The sequence below is a fragment of the Balaenoptera physalus genome (assembly GCF_965194825.1).
Source record: "Balaenoptera physalus genome assembly, chromosome: 8".
NCBI lineage: Eukaryota > Metazoa > Chordata > Mammalia > Artiodactyla > Balaenopteridae > Balaenoptera > Balaenoptera physalus.
This window is the reverse complement of record NC_138887.1, coordinates 15588806-15603627: the sequence shown is the minus strand read 5'-3', so window position 1 is coordinate 15603627 and position 14822 is coordinate 15588806. Positions and strand designations below refer to the sequence as shown.

At 43.6% G+C, this 14822-nt stretch overlaps 1 protein-coding gene across 1 annotated transcript in view; it reads right to left on the bottom strand.

Annotated features, from left to right (window-relative positions):
* The window catches only part of LAMB1 (laminin subunit beta 1), a 74880-nt gene that overhangs the window by 37271 nt on the left and 22787 nt on the right, over positions 1-14822 (bottom strand). Inside the window, exons 9-13 of the mRNA XM_082473394.1 lie at positions 13900-14020; positions 11923-12111; positions 11489-11668; positions 11239-11351; positions 10001-10080 (exon numbers count right to left, since the gene is read on the bottom strand). Of these exons, the coding sequence (XP_082329520.1) occupies positions 10001-10080; positions 11239-11351; positions 11489-11668; positions 11923-12111; positions 13900-14020 (683 nt within the window). The remainder of the gene's footprint in view (positions 1-10000; positions 10081-11238; positions 11352-11488; positions 11669-11922; positions 12112-13899; positions 14021-14822) is intronic.

Sequence of the window (14822 nt, the reverse complement as noted above, 5' to 3'; positions counted from 1 at the left end):
ATTAAACAGTAAGTGGGGTGAAATATTCAGGTAGGGTTTTCTTACTTCCTTCAGAAAATAAGTACACGGAAAAAAAACAGTGCCTACAAATTAATCCCAGACTCCTGAGGTTGAAAGCTCTCGGTGACCTGGTCTTTGGGTTTTCTCTCCCTTGCTCTCTTGACTATGCTCCATCTGTGCCACGTTAAGGTTTTCTGTAGTTATCACATATGTTCTTGCGTTGAAATATCTTTTGCAAATGCAACCCCTTTTCCTGGGCCTCACATCTAAATATCCAGCTCCCAGAAGGACAGCTCCAACTTAGTTGTCCCAGAGGCTAATCACAGATCCCAGAAAGCAGCACCCAATCCCTCCCATGTTCTCTGTTGGGGAGAAGACTCCACCACCCAGAGTTAACCACATCAGAAACCAGAAGTTCTTCTCCAGATTCCTTCTTCATAGCCAATCAGGAACCAAATTCGGTGATTTCCCCTCCTAGCACCTTGTGCGTCTCTCCCCGCTTTGCACTGACTAGGCTATGCCTTTCTTCTCTCTCTCGCTCACAGTAAAAGCAGGTACAGTCCTCTAATTGGTATCCTTATTGACAGTCTTCCAACTTCCCAGCCTGAACTTCCACCTTCCCCCGGAGCTGCCTGAATGACCCTCGTGAGATGCATTAACCGCATCGCTTCCAGGCACGATGGCCCTGGGGAGGTGCACCAGGCCCCCACCACCTGGCTCTTCTCTACCTTCCTAGCCTCACCTCTGCCCTCGCCTCTCCAACCACACTGAACTACTTAAGAGTTTTTCCAATGCACTGGGGGACTCATGACCCCTTCCCTTTGCTTGTGTTGTTCTTACAGACTGGAATGCCCTGCTCCCTTATCTACCCACTCTTCTTTCAAGATTCAGCTCACAAATCCCTTCCGCTGTGGTGTTTCCTGACCATCACTCCCCATCCCATAGAAGGAACCACCTTCTCCGTTGTGCCACCGCCTCCTTGCAAGAGAAATGATGTATGCGACACATCAACAACTAAGCTGATCACGAAGTAGGTGTTCATAAAAGTTGAGGCACTGTGTCTTCAAATCCTCCTGATTTTTCAACGGTCATCCCTTCATGAAGGCTTGTGTGGTTCCCTCCCTCTCCTCTTCTCAAATGGTGCCTTCTGAGGCCTCAGTTGTTTGCTATCTTTATTGTTAAGACATTGATCACTTCCTCTCTTGTTGGACAATTATTGACAACTTTGCTCTATACCTGCAACATTGTAAATCAACTATACTTCAACTAAAGAAAAGAAAAAACCCTGAATTACATGCATCCATTTTTACTTCATTAAAGTCAAGATGTGATTTGGAATTGTTACTTTAAACCTATTCCCAGAGTTCTTTTTTTTTTTTTTCTCATCCCGAAGTTCATTTTAAACCAAACACCTAAGGCAAGTTACAACTCACAGGAAGACTGAACACTCAGAGCTTTATTAAAAACACCCCAAACAGCCCTGTCCTGGTCCAGCTGAAGTCTTCTTCCTTTATGTCATGTGAATCGTTTTTATCCTACAGGGGTAAGAGCACATTCAACATCCTGTAGACAATTCCCAGAGGAGGAAAGCTTGTTCCAATCAGGACCCAGCCCTCCTTCGAGCTAATCCACCAAAAGCCATTTTCCAAAATTCAGGCGTCACACATGACATCACAGGGACAAAAGAAAATCCCTTTCCTCCCCAGCACATGTTTACTGAGGGAACAAATGTCTCAAATGTGAACCACCAAAGAAGAAAACACCCAGATTCTTCCCAATGCCATCCAATACTAGAGAACAAGCCAAGGAAGGCAAGGATAGAGACAGCAGGCAGGCTCCCGAGAGGCTTTTACCCGCAGCACAGTTGTAAAGAAGAAACAACTCACCAGGACCTGACCCTGTGCAGGGAATTCCCCTCATGTCAGCTCCACAGCCACACTCCTGTGTCCACACACTTGAACGCTTGTCACCGGTGGGCGTGGCTCCCACTCAACACTCGCTCCTTTGGTGAACTCATTCTTGGGGCTTTACCTGCCCCCAGGCAGGTGGCCCTCACCTACAGCTCTTAGCTCTTACTCACGACTGTGCTCTGGTTGTACCCCTCCAGCCGTGAATGGGACATTTCCATGGTTTGCCCAGCCGTCACCTCTAATTCATCCTGTCCCAAACTGTTCGCCACCTCACACACTGACTTATCTTCAGCTCTGCTATTTCTGTCAGCAGATTTAAAATTACTCTGATGTAGAACGGACTTGTGGTTGCCAAGGGGGAGAGGGGGAAGGGATGGATTGGGAGTTTGGGATTAGCAGATGCAAACTATCATACAGAGAATGGATATACAACAAGGTCCTACTGTAGAGCACAGAGAACTATATTCGATCTCCTATGATAAACCATGACAGAAAAGACTATAAAAAAGAATGTGTGTGTCTGTGTGTGTGTGTGTGTATATATATATCTGAATCACTTTGCTGTACAGCAGAAATTAACACAACATTGTAAATCAACTATACTTCAATTTTTAAAAATCCCTCTGATGTAGGTGAGACGTAATCTTCCCTTTATCCTCAATATAACACGTGTTATTTCAAGACGGTTCTCGACTCAGCTGTTTCCTCTCATTGTCACTGCGGCTACCCTAGTCCCCTGTGTCATCGTTCTACACCTGTTACTCCAACCACCTCCCAAGCTGATCTCCCCAGTTCCTCTCTCTCTCCCCTGCCCAGATCATCCAGCTACACAGCCAAACCAACCTTCCCAAAGCCCCGCCTTCCCAAAAACCCACAACTGTTTCTTCTTCTGTCAAGTCACGGAGCCTCTGCCTGGTTTCCTGCAGCCTCTATAACCCCTCTTCTGAAAACAACTGCTTCTCTTTCGGGCGCCCACCCTTGGCTTTAGCTGAGCCACACTCCTCATACCCTTCCACAAATATTTACTGAGCAGACATTAGCCCTGGCAGCTGTGCTTCCTGGTGTCGAAACTCTCCCATTTTAGTCCATGCCAGTCAGCTTTTTTTTTTTTTTTTTTTTTGGCTGCACCTCGCAGCATGCGGGATCTTAGTTCCCCGACCAGGGATCGAACCTGTGCCCCCAGCAATGGAAGTGCAGAGTTTTAACCACTGGACCGCCAGGGAAGTCCCTGTCAACTCTTTTCTGAACCAATCCTACCTTCCTTGTTAAGTCCATTATTTCCAGCGACATGATATGGAGAAAGAAAAATGGGGGAAAAGAATAGTTCCAGCCCTACAGCACTTCCAATCTAACCAAGGGGGATAAACAATAAAGCAATTGACCAGTACAGCCAATCAAAATGCAGGCAGTGCCCACACAGAGCTACGAGCAAAGAATGACATGTGAGAGGAAGACACTGCTCACCTGACTGAGGACATGAGGGGACACCAGGACAGATGTGGCCTGAAGGCCGCGGAGAGAAGACAGGAAGACAGGAGCCAAGAGGGCTCATGGGGAAACGTGAGCAGACACGGTCGAGATCAGACCAGGTCTTCACCATGCCACAGTCATCCCACCTCTGTGCCTTCACCCCAAAGCTCAAATCCCGCCTCCTCCAGAATGAGGAAAAAGATTTATTACGTGCTACTGTTCTTTCCTGTGTTCAAGCGAAATCAAATCAGATAGAAATGGTACATCTGACAAGGCTGGATGTTCCCCCCACCAATTTCCCTGTAACTAGATACAGGTGCAATTCATTGGATCAGTTAGGTAGAATAAAGACACAAAACACAATATATCAGGGCCCGTGGCAGGCAGAATAATGACTCCCAAAGATGTCCACATCCTCATCCCTGGAATCTGTGGATATGTTACCTCATGTGGCACAAAGGACCTTCCTAATGAGATCAAGGTTAAGGACCTTGAGATGGGGGACTATCCTGGGTTCCCCAGGTGGGCCCAAGCGAATCACTTGAATCTTTAGAAGCAGAAGAGGAAAGCAGAGGAGTGGGTCAGAGCTGTGGCACAAGGAGGATCTGACCCACCACTGTTGGTTGTGAAGGTGAAACAAAGAGGCAAGGAATGTGGGCAGCTTCTAGAAGCTGGGAACAGCCCTCAGCTGACAGCCAGCAGGAAAACGGGAAGTGCATCCTACAACCAAAAGAACTGAAATCTGCCAACAACGAGAATGAGCAGGAAAAAGTCTCCCCAGAACCTTCAGGTGGAAACGTGGCTCCACCGACACCTTGATTTTAGTCCCCTGACACCGTGTCTGACATACAGGACTGTAAGATAATAAATTTGTTGTTTTAGGCCACTAAGTGGTGGTAATTTGTTATGGCAGCAACAGAAACCTAACACAGGCCTTATTTTTTTCCTCAAAGGGTAAAGGCCAAGATTATTTCTCAAAAGGGAACCCTCCTACATTGTCGGTGGGAATGTAAGTTGGTGCAGCCACTGTGGAGAACAGTATGGAGGTTCCTCAGAAAACTAAAAATAGAACTACCAGATGATCCAGCAATCCCACTCCTGGGCATATATCCAGAGAAAACCATAATTCAAAAAGATACATGCGGACTTCCCTAGTGGCACAGTGGTTAAGAATCCGCCTGCCAATGCAGGAAACACGAGTTCGATCCCTGGTCTGGGAAGATTCCACATGCTGCAGAGCAACTAAGCCCGTGCGCCACAACTACTGAGCCTGCACTCTAGAGCCCACGAGCCACAACTACTGAAGCCCACGCACCTAGAGCCCATGCTCCACAACAAGAGAAGCCACCACAATGAGAAGCCCACACACCACAACGAAGAGTAGCCCCCGCTCGTCACAACTAGAGAAAGCCTGCATGCAGCAATGAAGACCCAACGCAGCCAAAAAATAAATAAAATCGATTCTTAAAAAGAAAAAAAAGAAAAGATACATGCACCCCCATGTTCATAGCAGCACTGTTTACAATAGCCAAGACATGGAAACAACCTAAATGTCTGTTGGCAGATGAATGAATAAAGAAGATGTGGTACATATATACACAATGGAATACTACTCAGCCATAAAAAAAGAATGAAATAATGCCATTTGCAGCAACATGGATGGACTTAGAGATTATCGTACTAAGTGAAGTAAGTCAGACAGAGAAAGACAAAAATCATATGCTGTGACTTATATGTGGAATCTAAAATACTACACAAATAAACTTATCTACAAAACAGAAACAGACTCACAGACATAGAGAACAGACTTGTGGTTGCCGGGCGGTGGGGGGTGGGGAGGGATGGATTAGAAGTTTAGGTTGAGCAGATGCAAACTATTATGTATAGGATGGATACACAACAAGGTCCTACTGTATAGCAACAGGGAACTATATTCAATCTCCTGTGATAAACCATAATGGAAAAGCACATGAAAAAGAATGCATAGAAATGTATAACTGAATCACTTTGCTGTACAGCAGAAATGAATACAACATTGTAAATCAACTATACGTCAATACAATAAATTTTATAAAAAGATCGTTTCTCAAAAACACAGATTTCTCATAAATGTAGCAATTGGCAACTCTTGGAAGGAAAACTCATTTAAACAGTGATGAGCAGGGAAAATACTGTACAATCTCAACTTTACTACTAAGAAATAAAGCAGAAGAAAAACATTAAAGGATAAAAATCATCACTCATAAGGACCACTACTCTGTTCAACGCTGAAATCTCCTCCAAAATACTGATTACAAATAAGAGCTGGTTCCCCCGTGATGAGCAGTCAGCACCATCCATTCTATCCAGAGCAGCTTTCCCGCCACCCCTCCACCCAACCTCCACCGCCAATTCCCCTACAACTAGAATACGTTCTTAAAGGGTAGGGGCTATGTTCGATAATCTCTTTATGTCCAGCTGCCATAGCAATTAACAAAGGGTTAGATACACCACATTTATCCCATACATTGATGAAAATATCTGTTAACTTCTGCTCTGGTTTCGAAGCACAATATATTTCAGCTCCTCATTTACTGAGCACCTATCACTGGGCTGGGGACAAAAGAATATGCAAAAACAGCTAAGACACAATCCCTGTCCAAAGAGACCTTTCAAATACAAACAGCTATAACACAAAGCAGAAGGAGTGCTAACAAAGATGCAGAAGTAATGTGTTTTCACATTATGGGAGGATTGGGGCCTTCAGTGTAAGGAGGAGAGATCTTCAGAAGAAAGTGGTGGGCTTCAAGCCAGATATCAAAGTCCTAAATTTAACTGATGAAATAATTTTGAAGGATGCTGTCAAGCTGCTTCTGTTTTTCAATGTTTTAAACAGTTGCAAGCAGCATTTACTTAGCAACCACTCTTACTTATTCATTAAAGCAGGTTAGGGGACTTCCCCACTGGTCCAGCGGTAAGCGCCCTGCAATGCAGGGGATGCGGGTTTGATCCCTGGTTGGAGAACTAAGATCCCACATGCCGTGGCCACAACTACTGAGCTCGCGCACCTCAACTAGAGAGCCTGTGTGCCGCAGACTACAGAGCCCATGCGTTCTGGAACCCGCGTGCCACAACAGAGAAGAGAAAACCCACACGCCACAATTAGAGAGAAGCCCGCGCGCCCCAACAAAAGATCCCGCATGCCTCAACAAAGATCTCGCGTGCCGCAACTAAGACCCGATGCGCCAAAATAAATAATAAATTAAAAAAAAAAAGCAGGTTATCTACTAGGCAAAACATCATTAACCTGGTTTGAGTCACATTATTTAAATCAATTAGGTCTTACTTTAAAATATTCCAAAGTTCAGACTAGCTGTCAATATAATAGGCATGGATTACACACTTTAATTGTTCTACCAAAAGCCACTCAGCTCATTAAAAAAAACATTTAAAAACTTTTTCCACTTCATGACTTTACACTTAATCTGGCCCTGGCCAAAGTAACCAAGGAGTGCTTTGGGATTGATTTAGAGACTGCCTCTCCCGAGGAGGGCATGCTTAATTTTTATATCGTAAAAATCTTTTGTCTCTCAAATTCTTTTACTCAGTCAACATTTATTCAACATGTGTCTGAGGCAAAGCAAAGTACAATAATACTGTCAGGTGGAAGATATTTATGAGTGTCTGCAACAAATCAATCATTCAGCAAGTATGATCCTGAGCGTCTGTTAGGCACCAAGCATTCTAGAAGAATTGGTGTTTTAGAAGACAGAGCCTCTGTCACCTCTTCGGGACTCTTAAAGTCCTGTGGGGAAAAACAACCTTGAAAAGGATGACTATAAAACACTGAAGAGTCACAAGACTATAGGGATCTTGAAAGTTTCTTTTCTTCCCCCACCAATGATGCCAAAAGTAAGGCATCTATTTCATCCATCATGCTAGAAAGATCAAATTACCCACTTTAAAATCCTCACTAAAGGATATACATATACATGTATAACTGATTCACTTTGCTGTACAGCAGAAACTAACACAACATTGTAAAGCAACTCTATTCCAATCAAAACTGAAAAAAAAAAAACTTCACTAAAATGTTTTGTTTCACAAACTCTCTTGACTAGCACATTCTGGTTTTTGCACATTTTTTGCAGGAGAGATTCGGGGCAGGCCAGGGGCTGTGCGTGGGTGCATTTAGAGACAGGAAGCATGTGTGGCCGAGCGAGAGAGAGGAAGGGAGTGTAAGCAACAAAAACCGTTTAGGGTAAAGGAACACAGGACATTCCTGAGTTTAGGACATAATTTGGAGAGTGACGTATGCCACTTTCCTCTAATCGAGAAGCATTTTTGGAGTGCCGACAGCTTTGAATTGAGGAATCAGTTACTAAAGGAATCATCAGCTTGTGTTCTGGGGGTCACCAAGGGAAGTCAGGGAAGTGATTTCATCAGCACAGACAGCAGTTGGTCTCGCTTTCCTCCTTTATGGAATTATCCTTGCTTCCTCCCCTCTGGAGGTTTTCTAAGAACAGACATTCACCCTGGAGTTCCGGAGGCAACATGCTGTCCCAAGTTTACTGCACGATCTGGAACAGAACAAATCCAAATACGGAGGCCAAACAGAACATGTTCTTGCTGCCTAAAATCTCATTCCTGCCCAAGCAGACTACTACAGTGTTGGGAAATCTTCTTGTAAGAGAGTCAGTTTTTGAATCCATGAGGCTTACTCAACAAATTCAGCACATTCTCCCGGGGAAGATCCTGGGCCACAGGGAAACATCTGTCTATCCTGCCAACAGTCACTTATGCTATTTTTACCAGATGTTCTGAATCTGATCCAGTAACACACAGAGACGACTCAAAGGTAATTAATCCAACTCCCACAAATTGAACATCTTGCCAAAATGTGTACTTTGATCATTTTGAGGAGAGGGTCATGTCTCGCCAATTCAAGGAATACCAACATATTTAAGTCACTAAAATTATTGTATGTAATTTTCATTAATGTACCGGCAAGTTGGAAAAAATGAAATAGTGAAGAATAAAATGAAGAGCCTTTACACAAATCAAAATGGGACTGCATTTTCTGTCTTTTAAACTTGTGAAAATAAAAGTTTTGATGATACCAGCTGCTGGTGGGGGATTGGGGAAAAAGGTACTTTGTAACTGGTTGGGAGGAAAACAGACTAGCACCATATGTCTGGAGAACAATCTGACAACCTCTAGTAAAATAGAAAATGCACATGTACTTTGACTTAGCACTTCCATCACTGGGAACCCAATCTATAGATATGTCTACAAACATTCATCGAGATTACCAATAAGGATATTCACTGCAACATTTTTGAAAAGAAAAAAACCCAAAAAATGGAAATCAATAAATCATGGCACTATCACATGATAGAATACAAAAAAAAAGAGGTAGATGAATAGACGCTGATATAAAAAAAAATCTTTAGATTAAGAAAACAAGTTGCAGAGTAATGTACATACATACATTACTTTAAAGTCTGTTAAGCTGAGTAGGAAATCATGGACTATATTCCTTTGTACTTGTCTTGTTTAAAAAGTAACACCTAACATGTTATTTCAAAAGAAATGAGAAGAAGAAAACTGTCATTTTCACAGGTATTTTGAGCACTATTATTAATTTCTAGAGAGACACAAGAAACTGTTAATGGTGGCACTTCAAGGCAATGGAACTTGGTGGGGAAAAAAGGCAGGATACCTGTCTGAACTGTTTGAATGTTTTTTTTAAAACCATGGGCGTACACTGTTTCCCTAATTTAAAAAATACCGAAAAGTAAAATACAAAACAAATAACACTATTAAAAACCAAGAAACAATAACCAACAAGGACCAACTATATAACACAGGGAACTATACTCAATATTTTATAATAAACTATAAGGGAAGAGAATCTGAAGAACATATATATACAACTGAATATATACTATATAACTGAATATATACATATATAACTGAATCACTGTGCTGAACACCTGAAAATAACACAATATTGTAACTCAACTATACTTCAATTAAAAAAAAAGACAAAAACTAAAGAAACATCAAAAAACAAAATAAAGGGCTTCCCTGGTGGCGCAGTGGTTGAGAATCTGCCTGCCAATGCAGGGGACGCGGGTTCGAGCCCTGGTCTGGGAAGATCCCACATGCCGCGGAGCAACTGGGCCCGTGAGCCACAACTACTGAGCCTGCGCGTCTGGAGCCTGTGCTCCTCAACAAGAGAGGCCGCGATAGTGAGAGGCCCGCGCACCGCGATGAAGAGTGGCCCCCGCTCCGCGATGAAGAGTGGCCCCCGCTCGCCGCAACTAGAGAAAGCCCTCACACAGAAACGAAGACCGAACACAGCAAAAATAAATAAATTAATTAATTTAAAAAAAAAAAAACAAAATAAAAAACCCAAGAAACATAAAGACTAGAGAAGGCTTCAAAGCTAACTCTTGGAATGAATAAACCTTTGAAAACCTTGAGAGCACAGGTAAAAGTGATTATCAGGCATTCAAAGCAAAGGTGAATGCACTCTGCCTATCTTCTTAGGAGACACCGAACATCACCCTCGTCCTAGAGGTCGCAAGGACCCTGGGGGTGACTGAGCGCAAGAGTGTCAGAGCAGCTCCACTCACCTATTGTTTAAGGCTCCCCCAAGGTCACAGTCACAAGGTCGACATCCATCCAAGTCATTGCTTAAGCCCCAGTGCTCTGGCTGCAGAACAAAAGATTAAACATCTAAAGGGGGGTTCCTGTAATTACACAATAGACTCAGCAAGAGACAAGTTATGGCGTGTTTTGGATGTTCCACCAAACGTTTATCTGCACCGTGAAAGCAGAAAGCCTACAATAGGTATGAGTAGGAGTATTCTAGCATAAAGAACCCAAGCTCTGGGTCACTGGGGTCAGAGAGGGTTGCACATACCCACATGGTAACCCCAGATCAGAGCAGTTTCTTCGCCCTGCAAATAGCCTTCATCCAAGAATTAATGTGAGCTAGCAGCAAACATGCCAATTTTCTTCATTGGAATTACTCTGGCAGTGAGACAGTAATATGAAAGCAATCACAAAAATGTTTTAAAAGATATAAAATATAACTTTTAAAAATTACTCTCATAATTACTCCACCCAGAATCACTACAGTGAACTTTTTGGTCTATTTCCTTCCAGATTTTGTTTTTCTTGATGAACTTTTTCCCTAGTCAAGATACTACTCACATCCTGTGTTCTTTTATTTTATTTTTCACACCAGCATAAGCATTTCCTCATGTTACCATCATTTTCAATGGCAACCAAATATCACACTGCATAGAAACACCCAAATTTATTTAACTATTTTCCCTACTGTTGCTTCCAAGTTATTTTTGTTATGATTAATAAAAGATGCAATGGGTCTTCTGGTGAATACATCTTTGTCCAATTTTCTGATTATTTCATTAGGATAGATTCCCAGAAGTGGGATTACTGGGTCAAAGGGGATGCACATTTCTACAGGCTATGGATACACATCTCCAAAACACTTTTCACAAAGTATGAACCAGTCTGTATTTCCGTCAGTAGCACACGAGTACCTGCCCCTCACTATGTCCTCACTTAATAGTCAGCATTCCTATTTTTTAAAAAAACTTTTGTTAGTTTTGTCTGTAAAGATGGTACTTCACCGTGGTTTTATTTTGCAACTCTAACAGCGATGGTGAATATCTTGTCAAAATTATTCATTAGTAATTCCTCTTTTGTGAACTGTCTACTCGTGGCTTTTAATATTAATATTTACATAAAAGGGTGATGGTAGAACCTACAACTGTGAAAATTGTTCTCTATTGAAACGTCATATTCACAAACCACCCCTCCCATGTAATTACGATTTACCTACCAGACACTGGTCACAATGCTGTCCTGTCACCAGACGCTTACAGTAGCAGTAACCAGTCTCAGAATCACAAGGATTCCTGCCAGGAATTGTTCCCAGAGGATTGCAAGTACAAGCTTCATTAAAGATAAAATGAAGTAAAGAAACACAAACCAAGTGAGTCTGTAGTAGTCGACTGGATTAAGAATTGCAAAGTAAAATGGGAATTACGTGCACATGAGAACTCCCAAACTTTTTGAACACATGTACTTACATTTACAACCAAATGGATCTTCAGTGCTTAAACCATAGAAGCCTTCTTTGCAGGTATCACAATGTTCTCCTTCCACGTGTAACTTACACCGACACTGACCAGCAATGAGACCGGCAGAAAAATCCGTGTAACTGTCACAGATTCCCTTGTTCTGAGAACCAGCTGGGTCACAGGTACATTCTAAGGAGAATGAGAAGCATCAGGTAACACAATGTGTGTGTATGTAGAAATACACATGTTCCCTTCATCCCTCCAAATGTCACAAAAATAGACTCAAAAAGGCTGGACTACTAAGTAAATTCCACCCCCGGCATCCTATACAGCAGCTAAAATGAGGCTGGATCTAAGTCCCAAGAGAAGGATGGTGACTACCAGACTATTCAAGCTGAAAGCTGACCTAAACAGGTCCCCCCCCGTGACCTTTCCCCACATACGTTCACAGAGATTAGGATCCCGGATGTCTCTCTCCGGGTGCTGGTAGTAAAACGGTTTGCACTGCTCACAGTTGCGCCCCATCGTGTTGTGCTGACAGCCATCACACACCCCTCCGCTGACGTTGCCAGTGGCCAAGTAGACCGCCATGTCGAAGTGGCAAGAGCTGGAATGTTCGTTGCAGTTACATTCTGCGAGACAAGACCGAGGTCAGGAAAAGCCTTTTCAATCTACTTACCGGGGGAGGATGGGGTTGGTCGGAAGGAAGCTCATTTTGGAAACTGGGGACTAAGTTCAGGCAAAATGGCAATTAACAAGAAGGCGCTGGCGGTGAAAAGGACGCATCTGCTTACGACATCAGTGTAAATCCTAAGCCATGCTGGAAACCTTCCGAGTGTGACCTTTATGAAATAACCTCACTTGCCCTCTTTGGAAGAGAACGGGCTATAAAAAGTTGAGAAGTTCTGGGGAAAGTCCCCTTGGAGGCTCACTCACAGGAAGGCCGCACCGCACGGAAAAGCGTTTGGGTCATGCTCAGGGTGGGACGGGAATACATCCCTCTGGAGGGGTTTCTAGGCGATATGTTCCTGGGGAAGCCGGTCTGGGCGGCCAGCTTTGAGGAACATGGTATGAAGGCCGGATTCCCTTGCTCCTCATTCACACCACCACAGCGGGCCAGGTTCTGTTAATCAGACCCGTAACAGCCATCCAGCTGGCCTTCTTGGGTCATTCTGTCCCTCCTCTAGCCCATTCGGCAGAGTTCTCTTGGTCCAACCCAGCTTTAACCATCTCTCTCTCACGCTCAACAACCCCCATCGACGCCTCTTGTCTTCTCACAATGAAGCTTCTCTCACTGGGGCCCTCACAGGGCTCCACACACTGGCCTTATCCGTCCTGTAGGGAGGGACTGTGTCGTCGTGCCCTGGATACCTTGGTTTAATTAAACCCCAGAATCATGAATTAAACCCTGGTGTCGTGAGAACGTCCTTAGAGCCTTGTGTTTTGTGTTCTCCTTATCTGAACTCCCTTCCACCTCCCCCCCGCCCCCCTGCGCTTTCTTCTCTTTACCTAAACAATCCTAACTATCTGTTAAGGGCCAGCTGGTCGTCCTTACTAACAAAACCTTGACCACTCCAGCCCTCACTGTTTTCTGAGCTCCTAGAACAGTCCTCAGTGGGGGCAGAGACAGCACGCCTCGCAGGGATGATAGTCTATCAGAATCACTGTGTGTGTGGAGAAGGGTGGTGGTGTTTCAAACTCCCCCTCTGCCCAGAGAATAGCACCGGGAGGGATGGGTGGATGGGTGGATGGAAAGATGCCACAGGCTGCAGCTGGGTTGGCACAGAAACAAGGCTGACAAACACTCCATCTCTTTTAGACCTTATTGATCCACCACACGATTGTTTTCATTCACTGTTCGCTCATGGTCATCTTGCCTTAAAAACAGGTACAACTGGGGCTTCCCTGGTGGCGCAGTGGTTGAGAATCTGCCTGCCAATGCAGGGGACACGGGTTCGAGCCCTGGTCTGGGAAGATCCCACATGCCGCGGAGCAACTGGGCCCGTGAGCCACAAGTACTGAGCCTGCGCGTCTGGAGCCTGTGCTCCGCAACAACAGAGGCCGCGATAGTGAGAGGCCCCCGCTTGCCACAACTAGAGGAAGCCCTCACAGAAACAAAAACCCAACACAGCCAAAAATAAATAAATAAATTAAAAAACAAACAAAAAAAACAGGTACAATGTCAGGGATGGCATCTCTGTCTTCTACTAAATCTGCCAAACACATAGGTGCTGCTCAAATACTAATTGATTAATTTAATAGACTGGATAGTGGCTTCCTAGGATTATCAGGGTGAGGCTGGGAAAAGGGTAGTAACTTTTCTTCCTTTTGCAGACCAGTGTACCGTTACAGCATCTCTACTCCAAAAATGGATACCGGGGTCTGAGTTGATTCAGAACGTCCTTTTGCCTGAGACTTACTTTTACAGGCGTTGCTGTTTCGACCTTCGGCGGGTCTCCAAGGTAAATCATGGTAGAAATCCATGCACTGTTCACAGTTTAAGCCCTTGGTGTTATGCCTGCACATGCAGTGCCCGTGAACCTTGAAAGTTACGAAAACAGAAAAAAGCAAAGGAAGATATACTAACGGCCAGACCTTTCCCACAATCAATGGAAAATATCAACCCCTTCTGATACTAATCCTCATCTGTAGCGCACCACAATGAGGGTTTCTTTGTTTTTATTTTGTCCCTTCCCCCCAGTGAGTCCTGTCTTATTGATGGCCGTAATTCCCAACTCTAGGAACAGTTCCTGCTATATAATGGGTACTCGATATTCTTATTGAAGTATTGATGAGAAAAACACAGAAGAACAAAATCAGTCCCTTAAAAATTTTTTTAAAAAACAAACTAGTTACTTAACAGTTAAAAAAAATCTATTATAATAGAAATCAACAAAAGTTATAATGGAGAACTAAATGTGTACACACCACCAGGAACCAACTCAATTTACTGCAAGCTTTACCCCATGCCATACAAAAGACAGGTTTTCTCTGCTTGCTTTGTTTGGTTTTTGACTTCCGGCTCAGCACTTAAAAATGTTTTTTCAACCCAAAATGAGATTTTAAGAATTAATCAGTTACCACATTTACATTTTTAAGGAAAGAAATATAAAATGTCAGAAAAAGATACAGATTATTTTGCTTCAGGAAGGGACCACGATGTGCTCTTTTACACCACACCACCAGTCACACTTGAGCCCGAAGCACATAAATGATAAATCAATTCTTTCCGTCTAGCAAATATGCACGTACATGGATCCCCCACCTTAACACTAGTTTCTACAGGATGGAATTCAGAAACAGGACAGACAGGTCTACCCTGAATCCACCTTGACAAGAGTGC